This window comes from Bacillus rossius (genome assembly GCF_032445375.1).
Source record: "Bacillus rossius redtenbacheri isolate Brsri chromosome 9 unlocalized genomic scaffold, Brsri_v3 Brsri_v3_scf9_2, whole genome shotgun sequence".
Lineage (NCBI taxonomy): Eukaryota > Metazoa > Arthropoda > Insecta > Phasmatodea > Bacillidae > Bacillus > Bacillus rossius.
The window spans coordinates 6141268-6168702 of record NW_026962013.1 but is presented as its reverse complement, the minus strand read 5'-3'; the positions used below and the strand labels follow the sequence as shown (position 1 = coordinate 6168702).

At 38.1% G+C, this 27435-nt stretch overlaps 1 protein-coding gene and 1 long non-coding RNA gene across 2 annotated transcripts in view; both read right to left on the bottom strand.

Moving 5' to 3' along the window:
* LOC134543144 (glutamate dehydrogenase, mitochondrial) overlaps positions 1–15379 on the bottom strand; it is a 39761-nt gene extending 24382 nt beyond the window's left edge. Inside the window, exon 1 of the mRNA XM_063387997.1 lies at positions 14710–15379. Coding sequence (XP_063244067.1) covers positions 14710–15148 — 439 coding nt within the window. The 5' untranslated portion in view covers positions 15149–15379. The remainder of the gene's footprint in view (positions 1–14709) is intronic.
* A 4098-nt stretch (positions 15380–19477) lies between these two features.
* LOC134542957 (uncharacterized) lies at positions 19478–22838 on the bottom strand. The gene is made up of 2 exons (XR_010076870.1): positions 22708–22838; positions 19478–22562 (listed from the first exon to the last, which is right to left on the bottom strand). It is a non-coding gene; the product is annotated as an uncharacterized LOC134542957 (long non-coding RNA).
* Positions 22839–27435: the final 4597 nt, after the last annotated feature.

The following is a 27435-nucleotide window of genomic DNA, read 5'->3' as shown; positions in this document are numbered from 1 at the left end:
TTTAATGAGCCAGTCCATTAACGGGGTATGGTATAGGTATTCGTGTCAAAGAGGCGGGATGATAAGTGCGACGCTCGCTGGCGCACCTAGCACGGTATCGCCTCTAAGCGCAAGGCTGTGGACTGCAACGCAGTCTTCTCGTCGTGCACAGGGCAACTATATGGAGAAATGAGGAAAAATGCGCAATGCAAGTTCCTTGCGGGTTTTCAAGAATCTCCACAGGAAGTTTCATGCCTAAAAACTATTATTAGAACACGCGTTTTAACCATTTTCACTCTTCTAAAAATACATTTTAAAAACGTAATTCAGAAAGCAGTACTATTCATCCGCTCTCAGGGTATTCTTAAATACTTTTCGTCAAAAGACACCAGAGGGGTTTGTTGAGCAGTCATCAAAAGGCTTGGTTTCTTCAAAAGGCTTGGTGTGTATGTAAAGGAAACAAACTGTCTCCAGGTGATAATGTTCGGGAAGCCTAAGATAAGATGTATTCCCGAATATTCATCTTCGGCCAACCTCGGGTTTATTTATATATATTTATATTTCTCTGTAGCTATACTAACCTAACTAAACGTCCATGGTGTTTTAAAGTGTTTTAATGTAGCTAACCTAACCGAACACATTTAATATTTCAATTATTTTTTCCTGCGCAAAAATAAAACAAATCCCGAGGTTGGCCGAAGGTGAATATTCGGGCGTGTTCGGGCAGGGACAGAACTTGATGTACATCTCAGGCTTCTCGATAATGTTCTCAGGCTTTCACGGCCATTCTCTGAAGTAGCTTGGCTTCTGGGTTGTAGCCGCGTCCTCGGCGGATAATTCCTCGACCTCTCCGTCGACATTGCAGTCGCCATCATCAGGGAGAAGCCAAGCTACTGTCTCCAGGTGGCTGGAGGGTAGAGGAGGGGAGGGGGCCCGGCTGGCCTTGCGACTAGAGAGACCCCGCCGTCGGTAAAGGTCATTGTCGCGGACCCGTCAGCCGGCCAGGCGACCTTAACCGATTCCTCCTCCGCTTCCCTTGACCGTCTCTGATAACCTCTTTGTCAACACGACGTGGAACCAACAGAGGGGGAAAGAAAGAAAGAAAGAAAGAAAAAAAACTATAAACAACGCGTGATAACATAAAATAAGTTACGAATCAACTACATATTTGAACTGTATTTGATTCATCTCACAGCCAAACGCTTTGCAAATTTCATTCGTTTAGCAAATAATTTCAAAATCAACAGCCTTCATGACCCAAAAAATAATTTCTCGTGTTTCAAGTTAAGTTTGGCGATGCCGCCACTACAAGTATAGGTAATAACCGAACATTTCGAGAATAGATCTCAATTCCCGAAACGTCGCGACTGTTTTGTCTTGGGAAGCCTACTTACTGGGTTCGTCTGTTCGTCTCTCTATTGTCCAAGGTTGTTTTTCGTCTATTTGCTGATATTGCTGGCAACTGTTCGTCCGTGCTGTATTTTTTGTGACTAATTCCTAGAGACCGGAAAAATTCGCGGATTCATTTCGTGATAGGCTGAAATTCAAAAATGTGTATAATTCTGCTGGTTCTGCTATTGGCTCGCGGTTTAACTGGAGCTCTCTGGGCCAATGAGAGACTATCGACCAAAGCGTCGACTCACAATCTACCCAGTGGAGACGACTCACAATTTAGTAACCAATGAACACGCGTGTTTACTTGAAAAGTGCAGAGGATAATGGAGGCCTAGATGTCATTGAATCCGCGAATTTTTCCCGTCTCTACTAATTCCTTCTATGCTGTATGCATTTAACTTTTGACATCGGCTGATTTTGTCTTGTCCTCATCTTTTTTTGTCCGTTCCTCATGTTTCTCTAACAGATACAGTACCACCAGCAGCAACAGATGGCAGCACCGTGGTCGTTAAATATTTCTTTTCCTCGACGTACGTCGCATTCACGAAATTGCTCCCATAAAATGCCGTATACCGAAAGCTAAGATGAACTTACAAAGCATATCATGCTTGGATCCTAAAACGGCTTTGAAGCCAAATGTTGGTGTTAGGAGATTAACACTCACATTGAGGCACTTGATACAAAAATAAAAGGAAGCCATATGTCAGGGATGGAAGCTGATGCAGTTCTACGGCCCATTTGTGTACATTTCTGGAACTGGTTTTTTTTATTTTGACGTGATAACGTCTTATAAATCGATGAACGCCGGCTGCACGCACGAAAAAGCATGACTCATTGTCACGTTCCGCCTGAGCCGAGTTTGCAAGAACCAGCCAACCACCATGCGAGAAAATCTTCTATAATATCAAACAGGTTAAGGCGGGCTTTTTAACTAATTGTTCGTGATTATATTTAAACTAAATTAAATTTGCACAAAACTGTAAATAATATTTGAAAATTAAAAAAGTATGCAATTTTTCATCAATGTTTTTCTTATGACGTTATCACGTAAAATTATCGTCCGTAAACCGACTTTACAGACAACACCCCTTTACGAAATGAAGAATCCATCTGGAATACAATGTGGCGACAGTGGGTGCTATCTAAGCGTGATAAGCCATAGCACAGAAGCGCAAGCAGGGTGTCTCTGGGGCACAGCGCTCGCAGCAGCTGTGCGCTGAACGCGGCAGTGACGTCAGGCGGCCGATGACGCGGACAACCCCCCCCCCCCCAACTATCACGTGACCGCATCCGCCGGGCCAACACAGCAACAGACAGACACCGCCAGACGCGGCGACGACTGTCTTCTGGAGCCCAGCAACAGACGTGCACCACAGCCGCGGCTGCACGGGCTAGCACAAAGTACACTTGAAGCACGTATAGTATGCATCTGCTTCGCGGTGGTGACTGGTACGATCACGCATTACCCCACGGGGTAAAAAAAAAAAAAAGAAAAAAAAAGAAACGTATGTTCGTTCATTTGATTTCAATGAGGTATGCCCACGCCAGCGACTGTCCGCAAGAGAATTGCTCGGCGTATGGAGAGTACGCACGTACCTGAAATAAACCCGGCCGATCACGAAACACCTAGACGATGCTACAAAAGTCTACCGCGCAAAAATACACGGTCCTGATTGGACCGCCGTGCTGGTGACACGCCTCCGAGCCAGTTACGAACAAGGGCGTCGTTGCTGTAGACTTTGCAGCGGGGCCTTAGCCGAATGGCTTGTGTGTGTGTGTGTGTGTGGGGGGGGGGGGGGGGCGCCCCACTTATCGGATAATTAGGAAAATAAACATTTTTTTTTTTTTTTCAGCCGACCACCTACATTTCGACAATGGTTTTGCTAATCTAACTTGAACTTTTATATTTGACATTCCTACCAAAATTCGAATGAAAAACGTTCCCGTTTTCATGTACTTTTTCTATTTTTTTAAATTTAAATGAACAGCAACATGTTCATCCTCCTCGATATGCTTGCTCTTTGGTCGGCAAATGCGTTGTTTTTGTTTTCTGTTAGCATTCCAACGAATCGTGTGTACGGAAGTAACTTCTTATATAACAGGAGGAGGAATCGGTCAATAGTGCGGGGTGGGTTTCAGAGGTGACACCGCGCTAGAAGCACCAGCGAGCGTCGCAAACAGTTACCGCATCGCCCCGATAACTTCGCAATCAACAGCGCGCCTGCTGGCGACATCGCGCACGGAGCCGACGGCAAACAACTAACACGGGCGGTGCGAAGAGTAAATAAACCAAGCTCTCAACACGACGCGTGCCGCTCTGTACTTCGCACCGCTGCGCCTGATGCAACACTCGCGAACCACAGTAATTTGTTGTTCGCGTGGCATAAGCCACTTCCCGAAATAGAATGCACGAGCTGTCCAAATATTGGAGGTGCAAAAAATAAATTAGCGCGGGATCTCCAGTCAACTTCACACGCGACTATCGCGCGCCCATGGGCGTCGCAAGGATATATTTTTTGGGGGGGACTTCAATTGATATAGTTGTTAAGGAATATCCATCCCCTGGGGAAAAAAAAAAAAAAAAAAAAAAGCGGGTGGTCCGGGGATCTCCCCCGGGAAAATTTGGTGTTTGAAGGTGCAACAAGGTGGTTTTTAGGCCTTTTTTTTTTCCCCTAAATATTCGGATTATAGTTGGTTGCAATATATAATTTATTTTTTATAAAAAATATTTTCAGAGAACAAATTTGTAAAAAACACAGTTAACATACCTGCTGGTGCTATATCCACACAAAATCATTAATTTAAACATCAGGAGAAACCTGAATGTTACACTTATATGCCGCAGCAGTATTAAGAATATTTCGCACATGTACACAAACATAAGTAATAAAGTGATTATATTCACTATTATTATAGTATCGCTCCACGGTATCGGATCTGATTTTGATTTTACACGAAGATCGAATTAAAAAGTGCTCACATTACCACGATTGGACTAAATGCACCATGCGCAACATACGGGTTATATCACAGAAATCATATTTTTAATATAACTACGAAACTACGTAAATATATTTTTGGAGAGGACGAAATTGAAGACTTTTATTATTGGAGGGGGGGGGCGTGTCCCCCCCCCCCAGTTGCGACGCCCATGCGCGCCTCAACCCGACTGCGGCAGAAAAAAAAAATGTACAGGTTGAGTCCAAATTCGACTGAATAGCTTTGGAAAAAATGAGCTGAAAACCTCTGAACGACTTGCGGCCTGGTTGGTATGTCTCTGAAGTTGGTATTGAACAAAATTTTTATTGTAAACTAGCTGTACAGGCCACGCGTTGCTGTGGCTATCTGGTTAAATGGCAATAATAAAAAAAGAGAAAGCACCCTGCTACAGGTGCGAAATTTGTATATAAAACACGCGTGTATGCGAGTACAACGTTGTGTCAAAATTTGCAAAGCGATCGGCGAAGAACTTTCTGAGATTTAAGCTTTTTTTACAAACGAACATTTACATTGTAAATAGAAAATATGTAACACAGGGCGTCTGGATTACGTTCAATTGTATGAAGTTCTAAAACCAGTGCGAATTCTGTCACTGAAGCAAAAAAAAAAAATTCATTGAAATAACTGGGTCACACCTTTATTGTCCGCATATTTTTGTAGCGTGTTACTACCACAAATTTTCATATCCAGGATATATCAAAACCAGCTCAAGGATTATTTTGTCTCGTGAGAAATTCCCCTCACCCCCCTTGAGCAAAGGACTGGGAGGTGTGTCAATTCTTTCACCTACATTCTGCGGAAGACAGAGGCAGGCCATCGTAGCATCATCACGTCTAGTCTTTGAATATATATACTGTATAGAAGTCGCCAGCCCAGGTTAAAATTTCTAATACGGTTTTGAGGTAGTTGGTTAATTCACCGCCGCAATCGCCACCATCTCTAGGGCATCGACTTGTGGTGGTCCCTAGCGGACAAGTGCCGAACTCTTCAAACACCCCTTCCCCCTCCCGTTGAACGACCACGAGCTGCAGTGAATGATGGGAGAGGGGTGCGGGGAATGACAGCGGGCGACAGTGCTGCATTCTAACGTGTACACAACAACTAAGACGATACAGGACGTTACGGCAGCGCACTGCAGCGGTGAAGTTCCCAAGCTGCTCATTTTACGCTCTTGAGAAACGTAGAGTAAATCCTATCCACTCGCGACTTCTATACAGTATATATATTCAAAGGTCTAGTCGCCCCAGCGGCGATGGCTGGGGTCCCTGTCGGAAGAAGAAGGGGGAGGGGGAAACATGGCCTCGGACGTGTCAATATCAGTCAAGTGACGGGAAACGGGGGCGCTGGTGCTGAGCAGATAGTCACGACAGACGGCGGGCTTTCGCAACGATCAGAGGTCTTCACGAGGCACGACCCAACCAGCTCGCTACTACTGATCCGACCACTCCAGCACTGTCTCCCGCCAACAATACAACACGTTCTGTTCCAACCACTCCTGCACTGTCTCCCGCCAACAATACAAGTTCTGTTCCAACCACTCCAGCACTGTGTCCCGCCAACAATACAACACGTTCTGTTCCAACAACTCCAGCACTGTCTCCCGCCAACAATACAACACGTTCTGACCCAACCACTCCAGCAGTCTCCCGCCAACAATACAACACGTTCTGATCCAACCACTCCAGCACTGTCTCCCGCCAACAATACAACACGTTCTGATCCAACCACTCCAGCACTGTCTCCCGCCAACAACACAACACGTTCTGATCCAACCACTCCAGCACTGTCTCCCGCCAACAACACAACACGTTCTGATCCAACCACTCCAGCACTGTCTCCCGCCAACAACACAACACGTTCTGATCCAACCACTCCAGCACTGTCTCCCGCCAACAATACAAGTTCTGTTCCAACCACTCCAGCACTGTCTCCCGCCAACAATACAACACGTTCTGTTCCAACAACTCCAGCACTGTCTCCCGCCAACAATACACGTTCTGATCCAACCACTCCAGCAGTCTCCCGCCAACAATACAACAAGTTCTGTTCCAACCACTCCAGCACTGTCTCCCGCCAACAATACAACACGTTCAAGAAATGTCGACCGACAAGAGATGTTAGTTTTCCGAAAGAAAAGGGGAAAAAAAAGTATTTTGAGTAAGTTTTAACAACTAAATTTAAAAAGAGATTTTTTTTAATGCATACATAACCACATAAAACATACAATTGGTCTTTCTTTACGACGTAATGACTCACTTAACATTTCAGAGTTGTATAGGACCCATTCTACGTTCTACCAACTGATAGTAACAAAAAAATCGTATTGACTAACGCATATCAACGTATCTTAAATTATGTAAATATATGAAGGTAATGTAATAAAAGGGAAAACTGTTAAACGTCTTTAGTAGCGAGTTTGAACTTACGACTCGGAGCATACAAGTTTGAATGAACTCAGTGTGGAACTCGAACCCATGACCTATCCCGTTTATGAAAATGAAATGAGGACCCCATGTTTTTTTCATTAAAATTGTTTTGTTTATTACTTGATTTTTATTTTAAGCTTATTAAAAAAATTACGTTATACAGAGTGGTTCATTCTACCACTGTTGAACAAACTACTTGAATAAAGACTTTTTTTTTTTACTTTTCAGTTAAACAAAATAGTGATTTATTAGTTTTTTTAAACATAATTTAATGTTGTACTTTTTAGCGTATTGTTTTTTTTATTTTATAAAATCCTCGAAATGCACTACAATGTCTATTTTCAAAGTACCGAAAATTTCGGGGACAAATGACAAACACCCCCCCCCCCCCAACCCCTCACTTCCTAGGAGGTCCGATGATACCCGAAGCCCCCGGAAGCACGTCAAAATTAACGTGTGTACTTTAACCAAAGATTCCGGTTGAGAATTATTTTCTTATGCCTGTAAAAAAAGTTCCCACCCGGAAGGACTACGCAATCATTTCGCTTCCGAATGGAAGGCAATGTCAAACCACAACAGACTCTTACTGAAGATAGCTCCATCCGGCCGCGAATTGTTTTATACTCTGAAAAAACAAAAACAACTAAATGGTCCCGGTAGAGCTGATTCGTAGGTGACTTTACTGCACTTGTTAGCTAAATATTAAAATCTTTAGTATCAGAAGGAATTGTCGGAATGTTGACACACAATGCCCCACGCTATATTTATCTCAGTTTTACACCACTGTATATAACTGGAAATATACCTACCCGGGCACACACATGGCGTGCAGAGTTTCAGAAGAAATCACGTGATTTGAAAACTGCTCAAGATATCAGAGAGGGGTCTGATAGAAGTATGAACATGGCTAAAACGTTGTGTGCTCAGAATAATATTTTAGTAATGAAAAACCCGGTGCAGAATCCCCGAAGCACTCACGTGACTTGCATTACGACCTTTATCTTCATTGTTCCCCCATATAATGTTATGATCGCCGCTCAAAATTTAATAGCTGTCCTATGTACGCTTAGAGGCGATACCGCGCTAGAAGCACCAGCGAGCGTCGCGCTTACTATCCCGACTCGCTAACGCTGGACTCGCAATCGTCAATCACGTGACATGCAAACAATCAGATGGCCCGACAAATTCCATCAGTCCATCCGTCAAAACCTTGGCAAAATTTAACTTTCGACAGACGGACGGATGAAATTATAACCTCGATAATGTCTGAAAGGCATTGTCAGAGGGCGATCTTTATTTTAAAAGTTCATTTTTTGTTTAGTTTTTTTTATTTGTAAGCTGCTTCCGTAATGTTCTTAACTTGCTTATGAACACGTCTTGAGTTTGATATTTGAACCAACAATGCATGGTAACTCGATTATATATCTAAATGGATATTTTAGAGCTTGTTTGATCATTTTTAAGTGGTTGGCGTACAAGATCGTCCAACTGGTAAACCTTTAAAAGATAAATTTACCCTGAAATAGAAGCCTTGAAAGTTGTTGGCAGTGTCTGAATAGAAACAATCATGCATGGGGGAGAAACTCTAATTACCGAGACTGAGACCTAGTTTTTTGAAGTAGTTATGGGCCCGTCCGCTAGATAGTAGTTTTCATAATATATTGCTGACATAACTACAATAATTTATTAGGAGAAGTAATGTGTAAGCTTTTATCAGGCAAACAAACCAGTGAAACTTCACTCTATTTAGGTAGCCACTAATTTTTTGGTGTGTAATACAATTAGTTTTTGCACCTCCTACTCCTTTATTTATTACATGACGGTTTATTACAAAACAGCTTTAAGTATTTTCGCATCGCTTATGATATTAATTAAGTTATAAAAAAGTACACGAAATAACTTAATATAACAAAAAAAAAACGTATTAATTAAACTTTGTATGAGAACCGCTATTACGATTTTTTATTTGCTGGTAGTTGTGGGTCCGCCCAACAGATAGCGACACATGTCGCGTGAAACATGGTTTCAGTTTCCAGTGTAAGAGTCGCACTTGTTTATTTCCCTCCTTGTTCTGTGCAATAATGCGAGGCAGGTGCGGATCATCGTGGGTGCACACCCCTGGCCCCTGTCACCCGGAGACAGGCCAGGCGCTGGCCGGGGCGACTCACGGTGCTATAATAAGACCCGCCGGCCCCCCGAAGCAGACAAGGACTCGGAGAACAGTGCTACGCAGCACATCCCACACACCTCCGCTCTAATCACCACGGCAAGAGAAACACCCTGTCACTTAAGGGGGTGCCTCCCATTTCAGGTCATGATTTTATAATTATATTAATCACTGATCAACTTTTAGACTTCTTCAATTGTTTAACTCTCACGGAATGAAAAATACATACAGCGCATACCTTTCGCATAATTAGCTGCCAAAGTTACATTTTTAACTTTTTTGGGTTGTACAAATAAGGAGAATTTAATTTATTGCAGAACTGAAACTTTTTAGGTTTAACTACAATGCCACTTGCAAATTTTCCAAACCTGTGCTCATTAGCTATAAAGGTGACCTGAGCGCATCGTATAGGGCCGTACGCACAGAATGATCTGGTAGCCGAGACTACTCGATTCGACGAGAAATCCACCCCACTTGGCTTGGCAATTCGTTATGTTCAGTCACATCTAGTGGTAGTGCCCGCCAACTCTCAACTCTCTAGCGAAGGAATCTTGTCGCAGAGTGACCACGCCTGATTGAATCTGGTGGAGGTTTTCTGCAGAAATGGCAGCTTTAAAGGATATTTACAGCTGGGAGTTATTGATGATGATGATGGTGTGGACGAACATCCGAATGTGTTTCAACAGCAGTGATGCACACGAGATAAATAACTGATATTTTACAGTCATATTTTTCATATATTTGTTTGTTTTTTTATAAGCGACGAATGTAAGTTTATGAATTACAATAAAAATTTCAGCTTCACACGCGTAGTTTGGCTTTATTAAAATATTTGTTTGTGGAAAATTAGGGATTTATGTTATGAATCTTGTAACACGTGTGGGACTCGTTAATACATTTAGTACTTCGGTGATCAGGAGGTTATTCGCACAAATGTTCAGAAGAATTGCACTGAATTTTCTTTGACAATATGCAACTATTCTTGTGCTTGACAACAATATAGCTATTAAAACTTGAACACCTCAGTAATTAAATCCTTTTTTTATACTTGTAACCCTAAAATTCCTTCATTTCCACCCCCCCCCCCCTCCAGCCCTATTTTGAAATGTATTGGTTAATATAATTTTAGCATATAGATATTTCAAACTGATATGATAGTGTTAAGCATTTTATCAACTGTGTAATTGATGTAAATTTTATTTCAAGAAGGCAATTAAGTACTGCAAACAAAAAATTAATCATGTTGCACAATAAAATTTGTTGTAAATACTTCAAATTGGGTTATTTAGCTTGCTTGCCCAATCTAAATCTCATCTCTTAACCACCAGTCAGAATTGATGAATGTAATGTTTATTTTCTGATAATTAAATCTACTTGAATTTTCTATCATGGATTTGTTTCTTGTAGGCATGACATGGTTAACATTTAAAAACTACAAAATAATGGGGAAATTCGCCATGTAAAAAAGGAGTTAACGCATTGGGCAGTGTACATCTTTAGACCTGTCTCAAAATTGATGTGGTAAACTGTGCCTTTCTCTTGAAGCATGAGCTTTCATAAGTCACCAGCAACTATGGTATTTATCAGTTAATTTTTGTTGTTTATGTACCCTGCATATCTTTGTTAAGTTTCAGGATCAAGAAGCTCTAATGGAAATGGGGTAGGGAGAAATAACAGTCCTTAAAGAAAACATGGCACATTTTGAAAGTAGCAGCTACTAGGAAATAAGTCTACCAATAACAAAATTGAAAAGTTTTAAATGGAAATAATAGTATTTTAACAAAGATTTCATATTTTATAAATGTAGCTGACATTACCAACATCTATTTTCAAAATTAAGGAGTGTTAAAAATCTGTTTGCACTTTAGAATGACACTCTTTTATTTCTGTGGTGAACAGCAGTCACAAGATTCTTCTGTAGTTAGAAGTGCCAATTTTAAGTAATTCTGGATCCGAGTACATTTTGGTTATAATAATAATAATAATAATAATAATAATTCAAATATGCATTTACTTACATCATGACTTCCAATCATTATGTAGAGTTATAACATAAAATACTGTAATGTATTCGGATCGTAGGTTAGGTAAGCTATAGTAAAAGTACTGTGAAATCATGCGACTGGATGGATGATTGGTAGGGTTAAGTTAGCTACATTATTTAATTGCACTGTTAGTTCACCCACCATATTTTATTGTACTTCAAATGTAGCTTACTTAACCTCATCAACAGTTTACATAATTAAAAAGATTTAAAATATATTCTTTGAATGATTCTTGCAATGAAGAGTATTAATTTAAAATATTACATTGCACATACACCATTGCTAGTTTACACTGAACAGCATTGGCGTAGCTGTGTTCATAAAGTTGGGGGGGACAAATAATGATTTTGATGTCATGTAAACCCATTCCCCTCTTACTAAGACAGGGGGGGGGGGGGGGTCCTCCACCGGAAAATTTTGATTTTAAAAGTGCAAAATAGCGCTTTTTAAGCAGTTTTTGTATCTACCCATTGAATACATCAATGTTAAAATTATTATTGTTTCCTTAAGATAAAATTTGAGAGTGAAGAAATTACAAATAAAGTTGGGCAGAATAATATTATAAAATAAAAATATCACGATCTAGAAAGTTGGGGGGGACAGACCCATCCACCCAAAAAGTTCAGGGGGACACGTCCCCCCTGGTTCCTTCGCCCCTGCTGAACAGACTTATGTAAGATGAATACACACAGAATACTAAGCTAAAATCAGCCGAATACAAATGTTAAATGTATCGACAGCATTTTGTTGACCAATTCCTCCCACGAAATTACTTGTGGTGTCTAAGCATTTATACATACTTAGCCGATTTCAGCTTGGCTTTCTGCATGTGGGCGTTTATGTGAATTCATATTTTGTTTGTCCGTTCTTCAGGTTCTTTCTATGACACACAGTGTAAACTAGGAATGGTTATTTCCAATATAATGTCTTCAATCAGATTTTTTTTTTTATGTAGCTAACATAACCACTAGTCTAAACAGTAAACTACTGGTTAGCTTTTTGAGTAGCCTTTAACACCACTTGGAGAATGATAGCGAAACACGTCAGAATCACACAATTTTTTTAAATTTATTATTTACCTAAATCATTTAATTCAAACACACACTAAACTTTTAAAAAGTTTAACATTGGTATGTTTTTTCCTTCTTTTTTCTTTTGAAACCCATAATCTAGTTACATATTGGATTATTTGTTCCAATTTTCTTGATAAGACCTCTTACATGGCTTGGTCCCATTTTAAAATGCAGTGAATATGTGACTACACTGCGTCTAAATTAATTGCAAGGGCACAAATGCATGACTCAACATGGACCTTGGCCACCAATTGCTTGCCATTTTTAATTCCGTGATGGTGTTAATCTATGCTGTACCAGGGCAGGTACTGAATTATATATATCCACAACTTTTACGAATCTTTAAGTATCTTTAAGGACTACAGCAGATCACTTACCTTCCTCCAAGACAGCCCAGTTTGGGTCATAGGGGATGTAACTCAAATATTTCACAAGTGATAAACGTGGCTGTTATTTTGGGCTGGTAGGTTTCTATGGGTTCTCACATTTATTATCATTTCATCATTCCTCATGAACTCGATGGCTACGAAACATTACACCATAATACATTCTGTTTGGTAAATCTGTACAGTAGCAGCTTATGGAAAATAAGGCCAAATATAACTCAAGAGGAAGGTTGATAAGGTTTGCTATATTAAAAATTTGTAATTTATTTTGTACATACATAATATGTATTATTAATGAAACTAAACTGATTTAATTGACTTTTCACTTAGTTATGTGATTATTTTCCCAAAAGCAGCTACTTTGCAGAATCACCCTACATTCATAAATTATGTAACTTTATCCTGTAGCTGTTACACTGCAAACTGTATCCACATTTTTAAACATTATAATTGTGAACTTTGTACCATTCAAGAAGCATGTGAATAACCCTAATATCTTCATCGGCAGGAGAAAAAAAATTATCTCACTTGATCTGTAGATGGTCATCATATAACATATGTATTTACAAAGATGAAGGGAGGTATTTAATTTACAGTTGTATGCTTATTTGCGTCAAAAGATCAGTTTCATGGGCAAGAAAAAATTCATCTCACTTGATGTGTAGGTGGTCAGCATGTAACAAACACATATATTTACTAAAGTGAACAAACGTATTTAATTCAAAGTTGAATGCTTAATTGTGTCACATTATCAGAGTTTATGCAGTAATAAAAAGTAAGTAAACAGTAGTGCTTCACACTAGCGTCAAACACAGCTTGTTTTGAAAAGGTTCCCCCCGCACTAGCATTCTAAACCAAAAGTACTTTAAAAATTTAAAAAAATATATATCTGCTTTTTTTTTGTTAGAAGGTGATTTAAGTGATTAAAGGAAGTTGGGTCTAAAATCTCTTAATTTTTCAATCAATATATTTTTGAAGCGAAACTTCTTTGCTGAAGGGGCTACAATTTCTAAGAATTCCATTCGCATGAAGGGAATAGTTAAGTACGCAGAGATGAGAACCGGTAGAACAATGTGTCAGCGGTAACAGTATTTCAACGCACGCACTCTTAGCGGTTGAATGGGAAAACAGCAAGGAGGAGGAAATGAGAAATGATGCTATGGAATTCTCATAATGTTGCTTGTGTTTGTCTACCCAGTATTTTTTTTTCCATCTACGATCATATCCGCATCACTGCTATTCTCAATTATTATATATTTTTCAGTAAAAAATAATACCAATATTTTATCTCTCTCTTTACCTAATAAGAAAAAAGTTTCACTACTGTCGCATGTGGTCTCCACGCACATATTTTTTTTAATGTCTTTTAACTCTCAATTTCTTTAACTGCATGACTCTGCCCAATAGGGAGGTTCTCAGAATCCAGTTTTGGAGGAAGATGCAGGAATATCTGTAATGCTCAAAAACATTTTTAAAAAAAATTTTGAACTTTTAATGGAAAAGCTTTAATGTATAACTTTACCCTTATTGATATAGCACGCAGGTCTCAAAAAGCAATATTTAGGTTCAGACTAATATAAAGAGTATTTATTTTTTTTGACAAGAACTTATCCACATAAAATTAATGATTCGTCTTCCTTTTGTCATTACCCGAGGTCTGGTTGAATGGAGTGTAACTCAATAGAAAAACTGTGGATTGCAGTAGATTGTGGTAGAGTTTGATTATGCAAAGAGTGATAAAAGGAATAATAAAGGGTGAGTCATCCCAGGACAGTGAGTTTTCAACAGAATTGATAGAAATAGTACCTCATAAAATATTTTGTGTTTCAGCCAAAGACAGCCCTAGCAGAACTCTTCGGCATGATATCAAGATAATTTTACTTCGAACAAAGGATTATTATGCTAAAAATTTCCTTGACCTTTATATTCTTGCTACCAGGCATCAGCGATGTGGCAAAAATGCTTTGCATCAAACATTTTTCAATCTCCTCCTAAACATGCCCTTCCCGTCAAGCTTATTCCAATTCCTCCCATACCTCACCGCGGAATACTTCCCTCTTTCTGTCCATCAAACTCATAGCGGCTTCCACCTATGGTCTTTCCTTCCCTTATACATATCCTTTACGTGTCTTTTCAGCCCACTCCATTCTCCTTTCCCCCTGAAAACCCTCACTAGATTCAAAAACCTTACAAACGATTTATGACTGGAATTTAAATTTTAAAAAAATCATCACTCACCTCCTTTGCAAGGTGTCCTGTGTGTGCTGTGCTGAGCACGATAGCCAGTTATCATCTCGTAGTCGCCGTTGTCACGTCTTACTGGAAACGCTACTTCAAGGATGTGATCACAACCTTGCATCAACATCAGGATGCCTTTAACCTTCTTCTTCCTGTCTTCCATCGTCATCTTGTGATGAATTCTTAGGTCGTCTACTAACTTATCTTCCGCTATCTGACATGCCCGGTGAAAGAAGTACTCCACCATATCAAAAAACCTCGGGTTCGCTGCGGTGGCAACATGTTTTAACCTATCAGGAATTTGGTGGTCTCCATACGATCTAGAATTCGCTATTTGGACGGCTGTAGGGCAAACCCGCAAAAAAGTGCTGACTTCCAAATTATGGCAACTATGCTTCAAAGGCACGGCCCCTTTTACTACCGACTTCAGATGGAACATATTGAGATTTTATGTTAACTACACGCGGAATCGTTTCTAACAGTTAACAGGACACTTTACTATCTAGAGATGATGATAATAATAATGTTTTTCATGCAACCAAAATGACGTTACACATGACTATAACACCACTTCCAGCCGACTCAAATCCCGGCGACCACAAACAAATTTTCAGTTTGCCCAAGGTGTACATAGAACAACAGCAGTAGAAATATAGAATCGACGACGTATAAATATCTGCGAAACAATCGATGTGTTCATTCGATTCGATGTGTTCATTCTATTCGATGTGGTCTGAGAACTAACAGCGCTAGCAGTAGGTACCCCTTCATTTAAAATTTAAAATTTTTAACATAAATTATATATTAAAATAGTTAAAAATGTTATATTTTATTGGTGAATAGAAAAATTTAATGTTTCATAATTTAATAAATAAAAAGTAGAGTAGGTAATTACTTAATGGAATTTATGTAAATGTTTACTTTATTTAGATTCTCACCTAATTATGTACTTTAGCTTATAGAGGTATTTGAGAAGGACAGCCTAAGTTTCACCCCCATAGATCGACATGCACGAACAGTTCCGAAGTACGTCGCTCGATCGGGTAACTTCGGTAGTAGAAAAGCGCGGGCTATAGCTACAGCTTTTGAACGTGAACAATGATATCGTTTTTTGATCTAGCAAGAGATAAATTGCAAAATTGTACCAAAAGTGATAAAGATAACACTATTCCGGGATATGTAGACAGTGAAATCGGTTATAACAATTTCTTTGATGCCTTAAAAAGTGCAGGTTACTCGTTCTCAGTCAGAAGTAGTGCAGCACAGGAGCAATTCAAAATATTAGATTCAATTTTCTGTAGAAGACGAAGCAAGCAACATTAAAATGTTTATCTTGCTTGCTTCAAATCCTCAACCCTTATATCTGTCAATGAAGGAAATTAATTTAGCTTTCAGCTTGGTGACCTCTAGATCATTACAAAAAAATGAAGGGCTATAAAATGCTAATGATATGACAAAATGGGTGGGTGAAGTAACGTAAGAACTCTGAGAAAACCAACTAACCACTGCAATGTTTGCTATGTTCCCCACTATCAAAAGATCCATTAATGACCCTGCTGAGAATCAAACCCAGAGCACTTAAACACAGAGACCTAATGTTTGCCTCTAATGACCACATTTATAAGACCACAAACCTAATGCTTATTACCTTTTCCACCATTAATTTAATTACCTTACCTTTACAGATCGTGAGCAGCAGGTAATGACCAGTGTACTGAATGAAGTCTTTGAGATTAAGGGCTTCTTATGTGTAGGAATGTTATTATTATTAATGTAGGGCATCCTCCATCCATTGCATACCTTTAGTGAACATAATAACATATTATATTTTATTATATTTTTATTCTCCTCGCTGGTTCTGTATGTTCAACTACAGCTGATTCAGTTGTGTCTTTATATTTTTAATTATTTATTTGTTTATTTATTTCCATTGTTTTCCATGGCAAACAATACAAAACTTCAATGCCGTTAATCCAAAAATTGGAAGTAAATCATATTTTGAAGGTTTGCTATCTAACAAATCATTAGGTATTTAAAAATTTATTGTAATTTTTAAATTCAAAAAAAGTTTTCTGATGTATGTTCTGAGAAAAAGAAACATTTATGGAAGCTTACTGTAACACCAAAAATGAAGTATGATGTTACTGATATCATTTGTGTTTGATTGCCGTCAGCCGCGGTCTCGTGTTCGAGTCCGGGCGCGAGTTCTAGCGGGGTGGCTGGTCTGGTTAACGTTTTATGTTCCGGGAGGGCGCCAGGCTAGCTCGGTGTCTAACCAATGGGGGTTCGTGGTTCGTTGCCCCAGCGTGGTCCGCTAGAACCGTCGGCGGTATTGCTTGGGAATTTACGTTAAAGAAGAATGCGTGGGATTGCCGTAGTAGCGACGTGCCTTTATTCAAGGGGTTGACGTCACACCATACAATTACTGAGCACAGACATGCCCCTGAGGGCTACTTGTCCGTTGCGGGGTGCAGGCCGGTATATGTTCAATGTTTCGTGGCACTGGTTTCTCGGGTAACAGTATGCAGGCCAAGTACACTTGATGCAAGAGAGGCGCGCACAGATGACGTGGCGCAAAGTTACATTAACAAAGTACACTTAATGAAAATTAGGCGCGCACAAATGACGTGGCGCAAAGTTACGTTAACAAAGTACACTTAATGAAAATTAGGCGCGCACAAATGACGTGGCGCAAAGTTACGTTAACAAAGTACACTTAATGAAAATTAGGCGCGCACAAATGACGTGGCGCAAAGTTACGTTAACAAAGTACACTTAATGAAAATTAAGCGCGCACAAATGACGTGGCGCAAAATTACGTTAACAAAGTACCCTTAATGAAAATTAGGCGCGCACAATTGACGTGGCACACAGAGTTTGTGGGTGACTGGAGTCGGCCAGTCCCGTAAGCGATTGTTTCTACGCGGGTGCCGTGCCCACTGGGTGGTACACGCACCGCCACTAAACTTGGCGAAGTTTCCCTTGCGGGTTTGTGGTCCGCGCGAAGGCGCGTGGCCTTAAGAAAGTTCTGTGGTTTGCGGGAGACGGCCTGTGCCGTATGCTGAAGAACGACCCTGCGCACCAGGTGTGGTGCGGGGCGTCTTTACGTTTACGCGGTCGGATTAGGTCCTGAACCGTAAAAAACGGACCGGGCACGCACGGAGAGGTGAATAGAAAAAGGTTTGGTTTATGCTAAATGACTATATTTACCGGACGTTACTTGCGATGAAGACAATGGTTGTGGTCTCTCCGTGGGACGTAGGTCCGTCCCGGTCCGCGAGTCGAGTAGAACTGCGGAACTGGCATGGCGTCCGGTGGTGCGTCGGCCCCTGCCGCGCCAAGCTTGACCTCATTACGTTAAAAACTAAATGACTGCGTCTGGAAGAGACTTTAAGGTCGCAAAATTCGTAATTAATTGTTTGAGGGGGAATGGGTGTGGTTCGTCTCTAGTCCACTCGGATTTAGTGTGCTTTATAATAATAATGTCTGGTTTGGCCGTTCGGCTCGGTGGCTCGCTCGACTCGGGTGGGCCACGGCCAGGGGTGCGTTCCGTTAGCGGGAGAGTATACTGGCGGGTGCAGGTCGGGCTTAGGGATGGTCGTCGGTCGGACGACGTCATGATATAATTAATTATTAGTGTTAAAAGTGCATTTGCAGTGCTAATTTCTGATCCCGTTCACATACAGGCATAAGTGTGATAACTAAAATGAAGTATGACGATTTAAGAGTTAAATGTTATGTTTAATCTCTTTCCCTAACTGTTTGATGAATATTTTAAGTGCAAATGTGCAGTTTGTAGTTCTTATGTTAGATCTAATTCATATTATACAGGCTAACGTGCATTGTTTTATGAAGAATAGAGTTGTAACAAACTGTCAGATTAAATTGTTTTGTTCCAAAATAGAGCAATGCTCTTTAGAACATTGCATAAAATAAAATTTTAAGAATTACAAAGTCTAGCACAAATATTAATGTAAATCAGCTCCAAGACTTAAGTTGTAAATGTGAAATTAGGCCTATGTGATTACAATCTTATGGCATTAAAGGTCTAGTAAGCCTACCTACATTTGTATTTTAAATAATCCAAGTTCATAAACATTTAAAGAAATTGCTGCAAATATTTCAGTTCAATGAACTGATTCAAATAAAAAATTATAGGTTGAAAGATAATCTAGTAATGAAGCCAATAGTATTATTAATTAAAATCTTGTCTGTAATCTCAGAAGTCAGAGAAGTTGAACCTTCATGCAAAACCCAGAGCTGGTAGGCAATAATTTTTTTAATTTATTAATCATTTTCGGATTTTTTTTTTATCAAAGATTGATTAATTTACACTGATTGATACCAAACATATACAAGAACTTCAGAATACAGATTTTCCTTCATATTGAAATATTGTTATTTAAAAAAAATTATTTTCTTTTATTGATAATACACTTATTGGAATTGGCTCTAGAACGTAATCTGTACTTGTCTATGATTTGTTTGTTTTTTATGTAAGTGTATATAGTAGTGTTTTTTTTTTAATGGTTGTTGGCTAGTGTTATGTATGTATGTGCACTATATGCAAATGGTAGTTCTGATAGTATATGTTCATAATAACTAATATACTGATATCAGACTAGCTCAAAATTGGTCTGTATTGTACATATATGAATACTTTATAAGATATGTATTGAAATATTATTTGAGTTAAGGAAAATTGTTACTGTAGAGTGTAGATGTTTGATTGATTATTGAAAAAAAAATTCCTTCTGACAACCATTAATAATTTTTACTGCTTTTTATTAATCTTCATAAAAATTCACAAGTCACCATGGTTACCATCTTCCAGCCACAAAAAAAATATTATCAGTGATTTTAAAATACATCAATAAATATTATCAGTGATTTTAAAATACATAAATAAACTCTCTCGCTGCATTCACGAAATCATTGCTTATTTACATTGGCCAGCCAAAGAGTAGATAAAAAAAAGCTGTTCTCCACAAGCCTGAAACAAAAAAGAAATCAAAGTTAAATGATTTATATTGTACTAAAGAGAAATGAAACTGATAAATAAATGTATCAAAGAAAAAAGTTATGCATACCAGAATGATAAATTAATTTCAAAACCATTTTAGTTAGAAATTTGATACATTAAATATTTTGGTAAATTCTCATTTATGTACTACAATTAACATTTTTCTTTGTCCTTTCAAATAGATATTTTTTCCAAATACTTTTTGACAAAAACTCATTTATGTGAAAAAAAAATATATGAAAAACATAATTCTATTGCTCTTGTGCCCATTATTGCAGAAAAACTAGGTATTTAACAATCCAAGTAACTACAAAATTTTAGAAGTTTGTTTCTCAGGGCCTCAAGTGATGTAATTGCTTGTTATTAGCTTAAGCAAATCTAGGCTTTGACTCAAGCAAAATGTTTACAAGTTGAATTAATTTCACGTAATGCATGTCACATAAGCAGTTAATTTTTTTTTTTTTTTTTTTTTTTAAGTATCTAACCAAAGTCTTCGGGGAGAGTATTAGTAGGTAGGTTACCAAAATTTGTAAGATTCTATATATATCCTATATGTTCATATTTTAGTCGTATCAACAAAATGCCTACACAAGAATAGATGTCAGCATGTTATTTTGCAGCAGTCGATGGCATTACTTCATAGTACAGTTGTGAAATCACTACAAAATGTGTCGGATGTATATTGCAATGATTTACAATTATTATCGGTAATCGCATAACTGCAGAGTTCAGAGGGTGTTAGAAAATTAAAATATACCACACATTGTTCTTTTTTTGTTTCTAATAATATTAGTTTATATTCCTACAAAGATGGATTCAGAAATTTCCTAGAGTAACAACTTTTCCACACAAACCAAATTTGATAAATAGTAATTCTTAGTACTATGTACTTCGCCAAATAAATTATTTTTAAAGTCTAGGTAAACTTACCTAAAGAATAATTGCTTACACCATTTTACAGTAGTTATGAAGAAGTTACCTTTCCCTAACCATTTTCATGATTTAACAGCACTTATGTAACTAACCTAACCAAGTATTGCAACTGTGAACTACAGTATAACCCTGTAATTGTTTTCAAGTGAGCATGCGGAAAAAAACATAAGCAGTCGATGGAAATTTAGCCATTCCAGTGTTTTAACGTTTTACCAATGGATTCATTAAGAAAATATAATGTTAAAAACCATTGATCATTACCCTTGATGCTTGAATTTGCTTAACCAATCCAACAATTATACAACTTCGTTGTGCATCAATAAAGTAAATCAATCATCAATACAGTAAACGTCTTCGATTATACTGCGCTAATTCCCAAATATATTTTTAAAAAATTAAAATAAATTGTTTAACAGTAGTTTAATGTTAAAGTAGGTAAGTATAAACAATACAAAATTTGTAAAATCATGTGAATGGTTGGTTAGCTAAACTTAAAAAAAGTAATTTTCTTTTGTTGCTGCTTATCCATAAATTAAATTATAAAATTTTGAAAATACCGTTTCAGACACTAAAAACCTTCCTCTATTAAAACTGTAAACAGCTTTTCTTAATTCCTACTGGTTTTCAAGAAATCACATTTTGCAGGTCACGCTAGATAGCTTATGCAGTGAAGCAGCTGTTACCATTTTCCCCTCTAATTGCATAGCAGATCCTGTGGTTTTCCATATATATAAGAATGTATATATTTTTTATTTGAATATTATAACCTAATGAAACGTAAATAATAGTTTTAAAAAAGTTACGAGTCTCTAATGTGTATCCAAACCAAAACGCCAACCCTTGACAGGGATTTTTTATAGCAGTATGGAGGCGCAAAGCGCAGATTTGTTACCTGCAATAGCACGTAACCTGACGTATAAAAGGAATCATTTGTTACAAAATGAAAATTTATTTTATATGTCAGGTTATGTGTTGTCTCACGTAAAAAATCAGAATTTTGCACCTATAAACTGCTAAAAAATATTGCTCTCAAGGACTGATGCTTTGGGTTTGGAATGCACAATAAGGAGTCACATAACTTTTTTAATGTGTTAATTTACGTTACTGCATTGTAATATCCAAATAAAAAATAGACAATTTGTGTATGAAAAACAACAAGATCTGCAACTCAATTAAAGAACAACATGGTGACAGGCCCTTTACTGCACAGGTAATGTAATGTAACCTATTAAAAGTGATTTCTCAAAAACCAGTCTGAATTTAGAAAAAACTTTTTTCAGAGTAAATACAGGTACATATTTAAAGTTAAAACAAAAGTGTCCAAAGTTTATTTTGCATACAAAAAGCAGCAACGTGAGATAATAACCTAAAAAATCACTGTAAAATGTATATTGGTTGGTTAGATTAGGTTAGTAACATCCAACCGTTCAATTGATTTTACAGAATTTTTAATTGGTGCTATCCCAAGCTAACCAAATGTAAATTCCACTGTACTTAGAATCACTGTACGTATAATGTTACTAACCTAACAAATTTCACTGTATTTTTAATCCAGCTAACCCAAGGGCAGTATCTCAATATTACAGATTTGTAATAAATAATCCTAACCTATCCACATGTTAAACATGATAAACTACTTGCGGTATCAAACAACCCTCATAGAGAATAATAATTTTAAACATGTCAGGAAGTAAAAAACACTTTAGGAATTTATAATTTTTCCTGCAATACCCCAAATTATATTAAGTGCACTCACCTCAATGTAATTCAGCTCTGGTAACAATTATTTTAAAATATTTTTACTTAAATGCGGTTAACTGCTACACACCACCGGAAAACATTTATGATTTTATACGTTGTGCACTCATGAACATAAGATGAAATCTCCACACGCTACCTAAAATTTAAAAAGATAAGCCTATAGTGTACAAAAATTTATATAAGAAATGATTACTTGCCAAGAATAACACAAGCAATGTTAACTTGTAAACGGACAAAACTAATCTCCTAACAAATCAAACAGAAATAGCTCAATAACTTACCTGAAAATCTCATAATTAGTAACAAGGAAATATTTGTGTACATGTGTTTTACTCTTAAAAAAATATAAAATAACATTAGTCAACAATTTTTTGATCAATATTGCAATGTTTGTTTTGAACGTACAGATAAAAAAAAAACCAAAAAAAAACCGAACATGTACGAACCAGCCCGAAGGGCATGTCGATCTATGGGGGTGAAACTTAGGCTGTCCATTTGAGAAGCCCTCAATAGAAATGAATTTTATGTTTATTATTTTACTTCTTACCTCTATGACTTTGTCTTAGTCCTGTTATGAATTATATTTACCAGTATTGTATCTCTATGGTCAGGTCAATTTGGTTTTACTCTTTAAGTATTTTCATGTTTTATCTAAGTAATAATTTTATGAAATGTCTTTGCAAACATTTGTTAAACGGCGACGAATAGGAAATGAGCTTACACCTTTTAATATTGTTTTTGGGTCATTACTGAGGAAAGAGTATATGTGATTGGACGCTCGACTGCGCATATATTTTATTTAAAGAATTTAGTATTTCCAGTGTGATTTCGGAGAGTGTTCAATAGAGAAAGCTTTGACTGTTTGAAACAAATTGGAACTAGAGTTTCTGTTCTACTATCATGGGAGAAGGATTAGAGAGAAAGAGCTCCGTGATTTAGTCATAAATGAATGTAAGAATATCACGTAAAACATTGGTACGACGACTGAATAGCTAGAATCTACGTGAAATTGATGATTTTATAATAAATACCGGAACTACACAATGAAGAAGAGGTAGTTACCGATGTTCGAAGCTCTACTAAAGAATCGACGACGACGATAAGTTTTGACTAACAGCATAAATAGAACTGGATCAACGACGAATTAAGAAGAAAAGAAGAAAAGGACTATCAATCTTCGAGATGGAAGGAGTTCGACAGCGGTAGACGGCATCGTAGACGGTGTACCGGAGGACATCATCCTTCTAGACGACTCCAGGTGACCGACGCCAGTCCTGCTGGAGTACCAGCAGCACGAGAGGAGGTGCATCGAGACGGAGACCCAACCAGCGACATCGGAGGAGAGTGAGATCTAACCAGCAACATCGGAGGAGAGACAGGGGTTCGGAGAGGTTTTCCACAGCCTCTTGGTATTGTAACGACGCGACGAGGTTTGTTTGCCCCATCCCCGAATTAACAAGAACAGCGAGAAGTTACCTGTCCTATTTTAATGGCAAGATATCTTAAACTATGAAGTTTACGATCAAGACCTAATTTGAAACTCGCAAAAACAACTTAATACTACTTAACTACGTAAAGACTTGTAGCTTGTACATACTGGACCTGGTTAACTGACATTGATCAGTAATATGTACGATATCAAAGTTAAAATCTGTTAAAGTCATTAATTGTCTTGAATGTTTAAAGAATAGCCCCAGGTCCAGAAGTCTTGAGACAGTTTGATCTACCGAAAGAGACTGAGCTAGTAAAAACAAAGAAAAGACTAATTTGCCAGTTAAAATGTGTTTCAATAATATTTAAAATATTGACTGATAACCAAACTATTATTCAGTGATACAATTACTTAAAACGTAATTAGTTCTGAAAGACATTTAAGTATAACGGATATTGAAATTTTGTTTAATGAAAAACCTATTTAAACATGAATAATTGTCTCAAAGGTATTTGTATGTTGCTTGATAATCATTGACTCTGTCACTTTTCATGTTACAGTTGGATATGTTGCAAAAGAGTATTGTCACCCATACAACCATGATTTTGACCCTAGTAAAAAGTTAAATTTTCATTATATTTTATTTTTTCCGATTGATAACCATACTTACATATCATGTGTATGTTAAACCAGATAGACAGAAATATTTAGCTTGGATTGTCTTGAAAGAATAATTAGTTTTTATTACACTGAGATCAGCAGTCATAGAGAAGTTAATGCTTTTAAACACACTACTTATATTTGTTGATTTTAAGGTCAGAATACTTACACCAAAGAGAAGGAGACATACTGCTAAGGAATTATACGACATTTTATTGTTTGGTATTCACACTGAGTCAAACTACACCAGTACATACAACTTGAGAATAATTTATTTTCACTATCAACATAACAAGACATATTTTAGTTAATATTCTGTAGAGGTTAGTAGTTGTGCTACATACACAATCACAGCACTAGTACTTTATAGAGTTTTCACGGCGCCCAACTAGACCACATTTTACATTATAGATATTGGCATTTTAGGAAATATACTCCATAGAGTAATTCTGAAAATACTTATAGAATTTTTGATCACCCAACGGTGGCACACCCTTTTGAAATTTTGGTCGCTCATCCTTGGAGCTGTCTGAAAAATAACAGAAGAAAAGGGAAAATTCTGAAAACACTTCAGAATTTTTGGCGCACAACGTGTAAGCCAACGTTAGGGACTATTTTATGATTTTTTTTTGAACAACTCAAGACACTTTGAAAAATACAGACAGTAATTTTATTTTGTCAAGATGACAGACACAGGTAGGAAGTCATATTTTTTGAGAGGTAGCAATGACACTTCTGACTCTAGTCCTGAACGAGAACCTAGAGAAGTAGTACCAGAACAGCACATCGAGACTACTGGTATGGAGTCACAGCAGGAAATGGAGTTGGGTCATTCGCCGCCGACACCAACTGTTACCCTAGATGCACTGTTCCAGTTCATGAATAAGGAGAAATTAGAACGGGAGCGTAAAGAACAGGAGGAGAAACTAGAACGGGAACGGGAGAAACAAGAACGGGAGCGTAAAGAACAGGAGGAGAAACTAGAACGGGAACGGGAGAAACAAGAACGGGAGCGTAAAGAACAGGAGGAGAAACTAGAACGGGAACGGGAGAAACAAGAACGGGAGCGTATAGAACAGGAGGAGAAGTTAGAAAGGGAACAAAAGGAGCGAGAAAACGCCGAAAGACTAGACAATTTAGTGCAAGTCTTAAATAACACTTTAGGCAGGATTGCAGATGAAACAGCAGAAATCAGGCATGACTTAACTGAAACACAGCACGAGATGCAACAGAAGTTTTCCAGTGTACACACTCGTATTGAAGGTGTAGAAATATTCAGTAAACGCACTGACGATAAAGTAGTACACTTAAGCGAGCGTCTAACAGGAAGGTTAGATATGGTAGAGGCGAAAATAGGGGAAATAGAAAGAGAATCCAGACACATCGCAACATTCTCGCCCCAACTAACGACTCACCACACTAGCGAATGTAATACCGACAAGGAAGACACGCCGGTAAACAAATCGATAATGATAGAAGCCGAGCGAAATCCCGCGAATATTAGTACTGCAATTATGTCAGCAGATCCGGTACTTACACTACACCACCCTTCTAAGAAATGGTTGGATGACGTTCCAACGTATTCAGGGAAAAGTAATGAAAACCCTCGAAGATTCTTAAATCAGTTTGGAGAATATTGCCACACATTTAAGTTAACAGACGCAGAAAAATTGAAATGCGTTAGCCACTGCTTGAAAAACACGGCATATTATTGGTGGGAGTTGGCGAAAGATTCGGTACACGCATACGAATCGTTTCAGAAAGCTTTCATATCCCAATTTTGGAATACTCGTATCCAAAGCAATTTGCGAATACAGTTGCATTCTGAAAAATTCGAAAATCGTAAATTTCAAAATTTAGAGGCGCATATCAGCGATATGTACGAGAGAACTCGTTATCTTGATTGCCGTATGGAAGACGAAGAGTTTATTGCCATGATAATTTCGCAATTACCACTCAATTATCAATTACAACTTAGTGGACGGCAATACAGTAATATTGTAGATTTCAAGGAACAACTGTTAACGTATGAACGACTCGTTAAGCTCGATAAAACGGTAACGCACAAAGAAACTAACGAGCGCAAGAACACGAACCAACAGACACCGTTATACAATAACTGGCGCAACCGAAATGAAGGGCAGAACAGCGGACACAAACAACCTCAAATTCACACACTGAACGTTGAAAACTGCGGAAGTAATTGGTATCACAATAGATATCGAGGTCAGCGATATGGTAACGGATTTTATAAACCACAGTACTATCGTCGTAGAAACGAGAAGCGACAAGACAGACGCGAAAATGAATCACAGTGGGAGAATAAACGTCAGGAGGGGACAGTTAATTTCAGAGAGAATTCAGGCGAAAATCGAACAACGAAAGAACGATCGGCAAATTACAATAATCATTCCGGAGGTCAGTACAGCATAAATGCACAAACGTTTGTACCGTCTGAAAAAGGGAACAGCTTTAGCACCACCATTCACGACGCGCGACAAGGAGAAAGAAATTCATATTCTATAGCGCCAAGTCACGAGCAAAGCAACACGGAATGGCCGCGCATGCAATCTAGCAGACGCTCAGATACAAACCAAGGAGGTAATAACACATTTTTGATTTCACCGAATGCAAATAATGGATTTGCTAATTTGTCACAAGAGCAAATTAGAGGATTTAAGGACGGTGCGGTAAACTAATTAGGGATGGCGAAAACCCGCTCCGCACGTCAGTCCCTAATTGTAAGTTAGACGGGGCTAGTATAAAATTGGATCCCGACGCAAATGACAAGAATAATTGTCGAAGCATACACACCATTATGTTCAAAGAAAACGAGCGTGAATTTTTACTCAGCGAGCCCACAGAAACCGAAGTTCAAGCGAAACAAGCACTATGTCCGGAGATATCGTTAACTTTA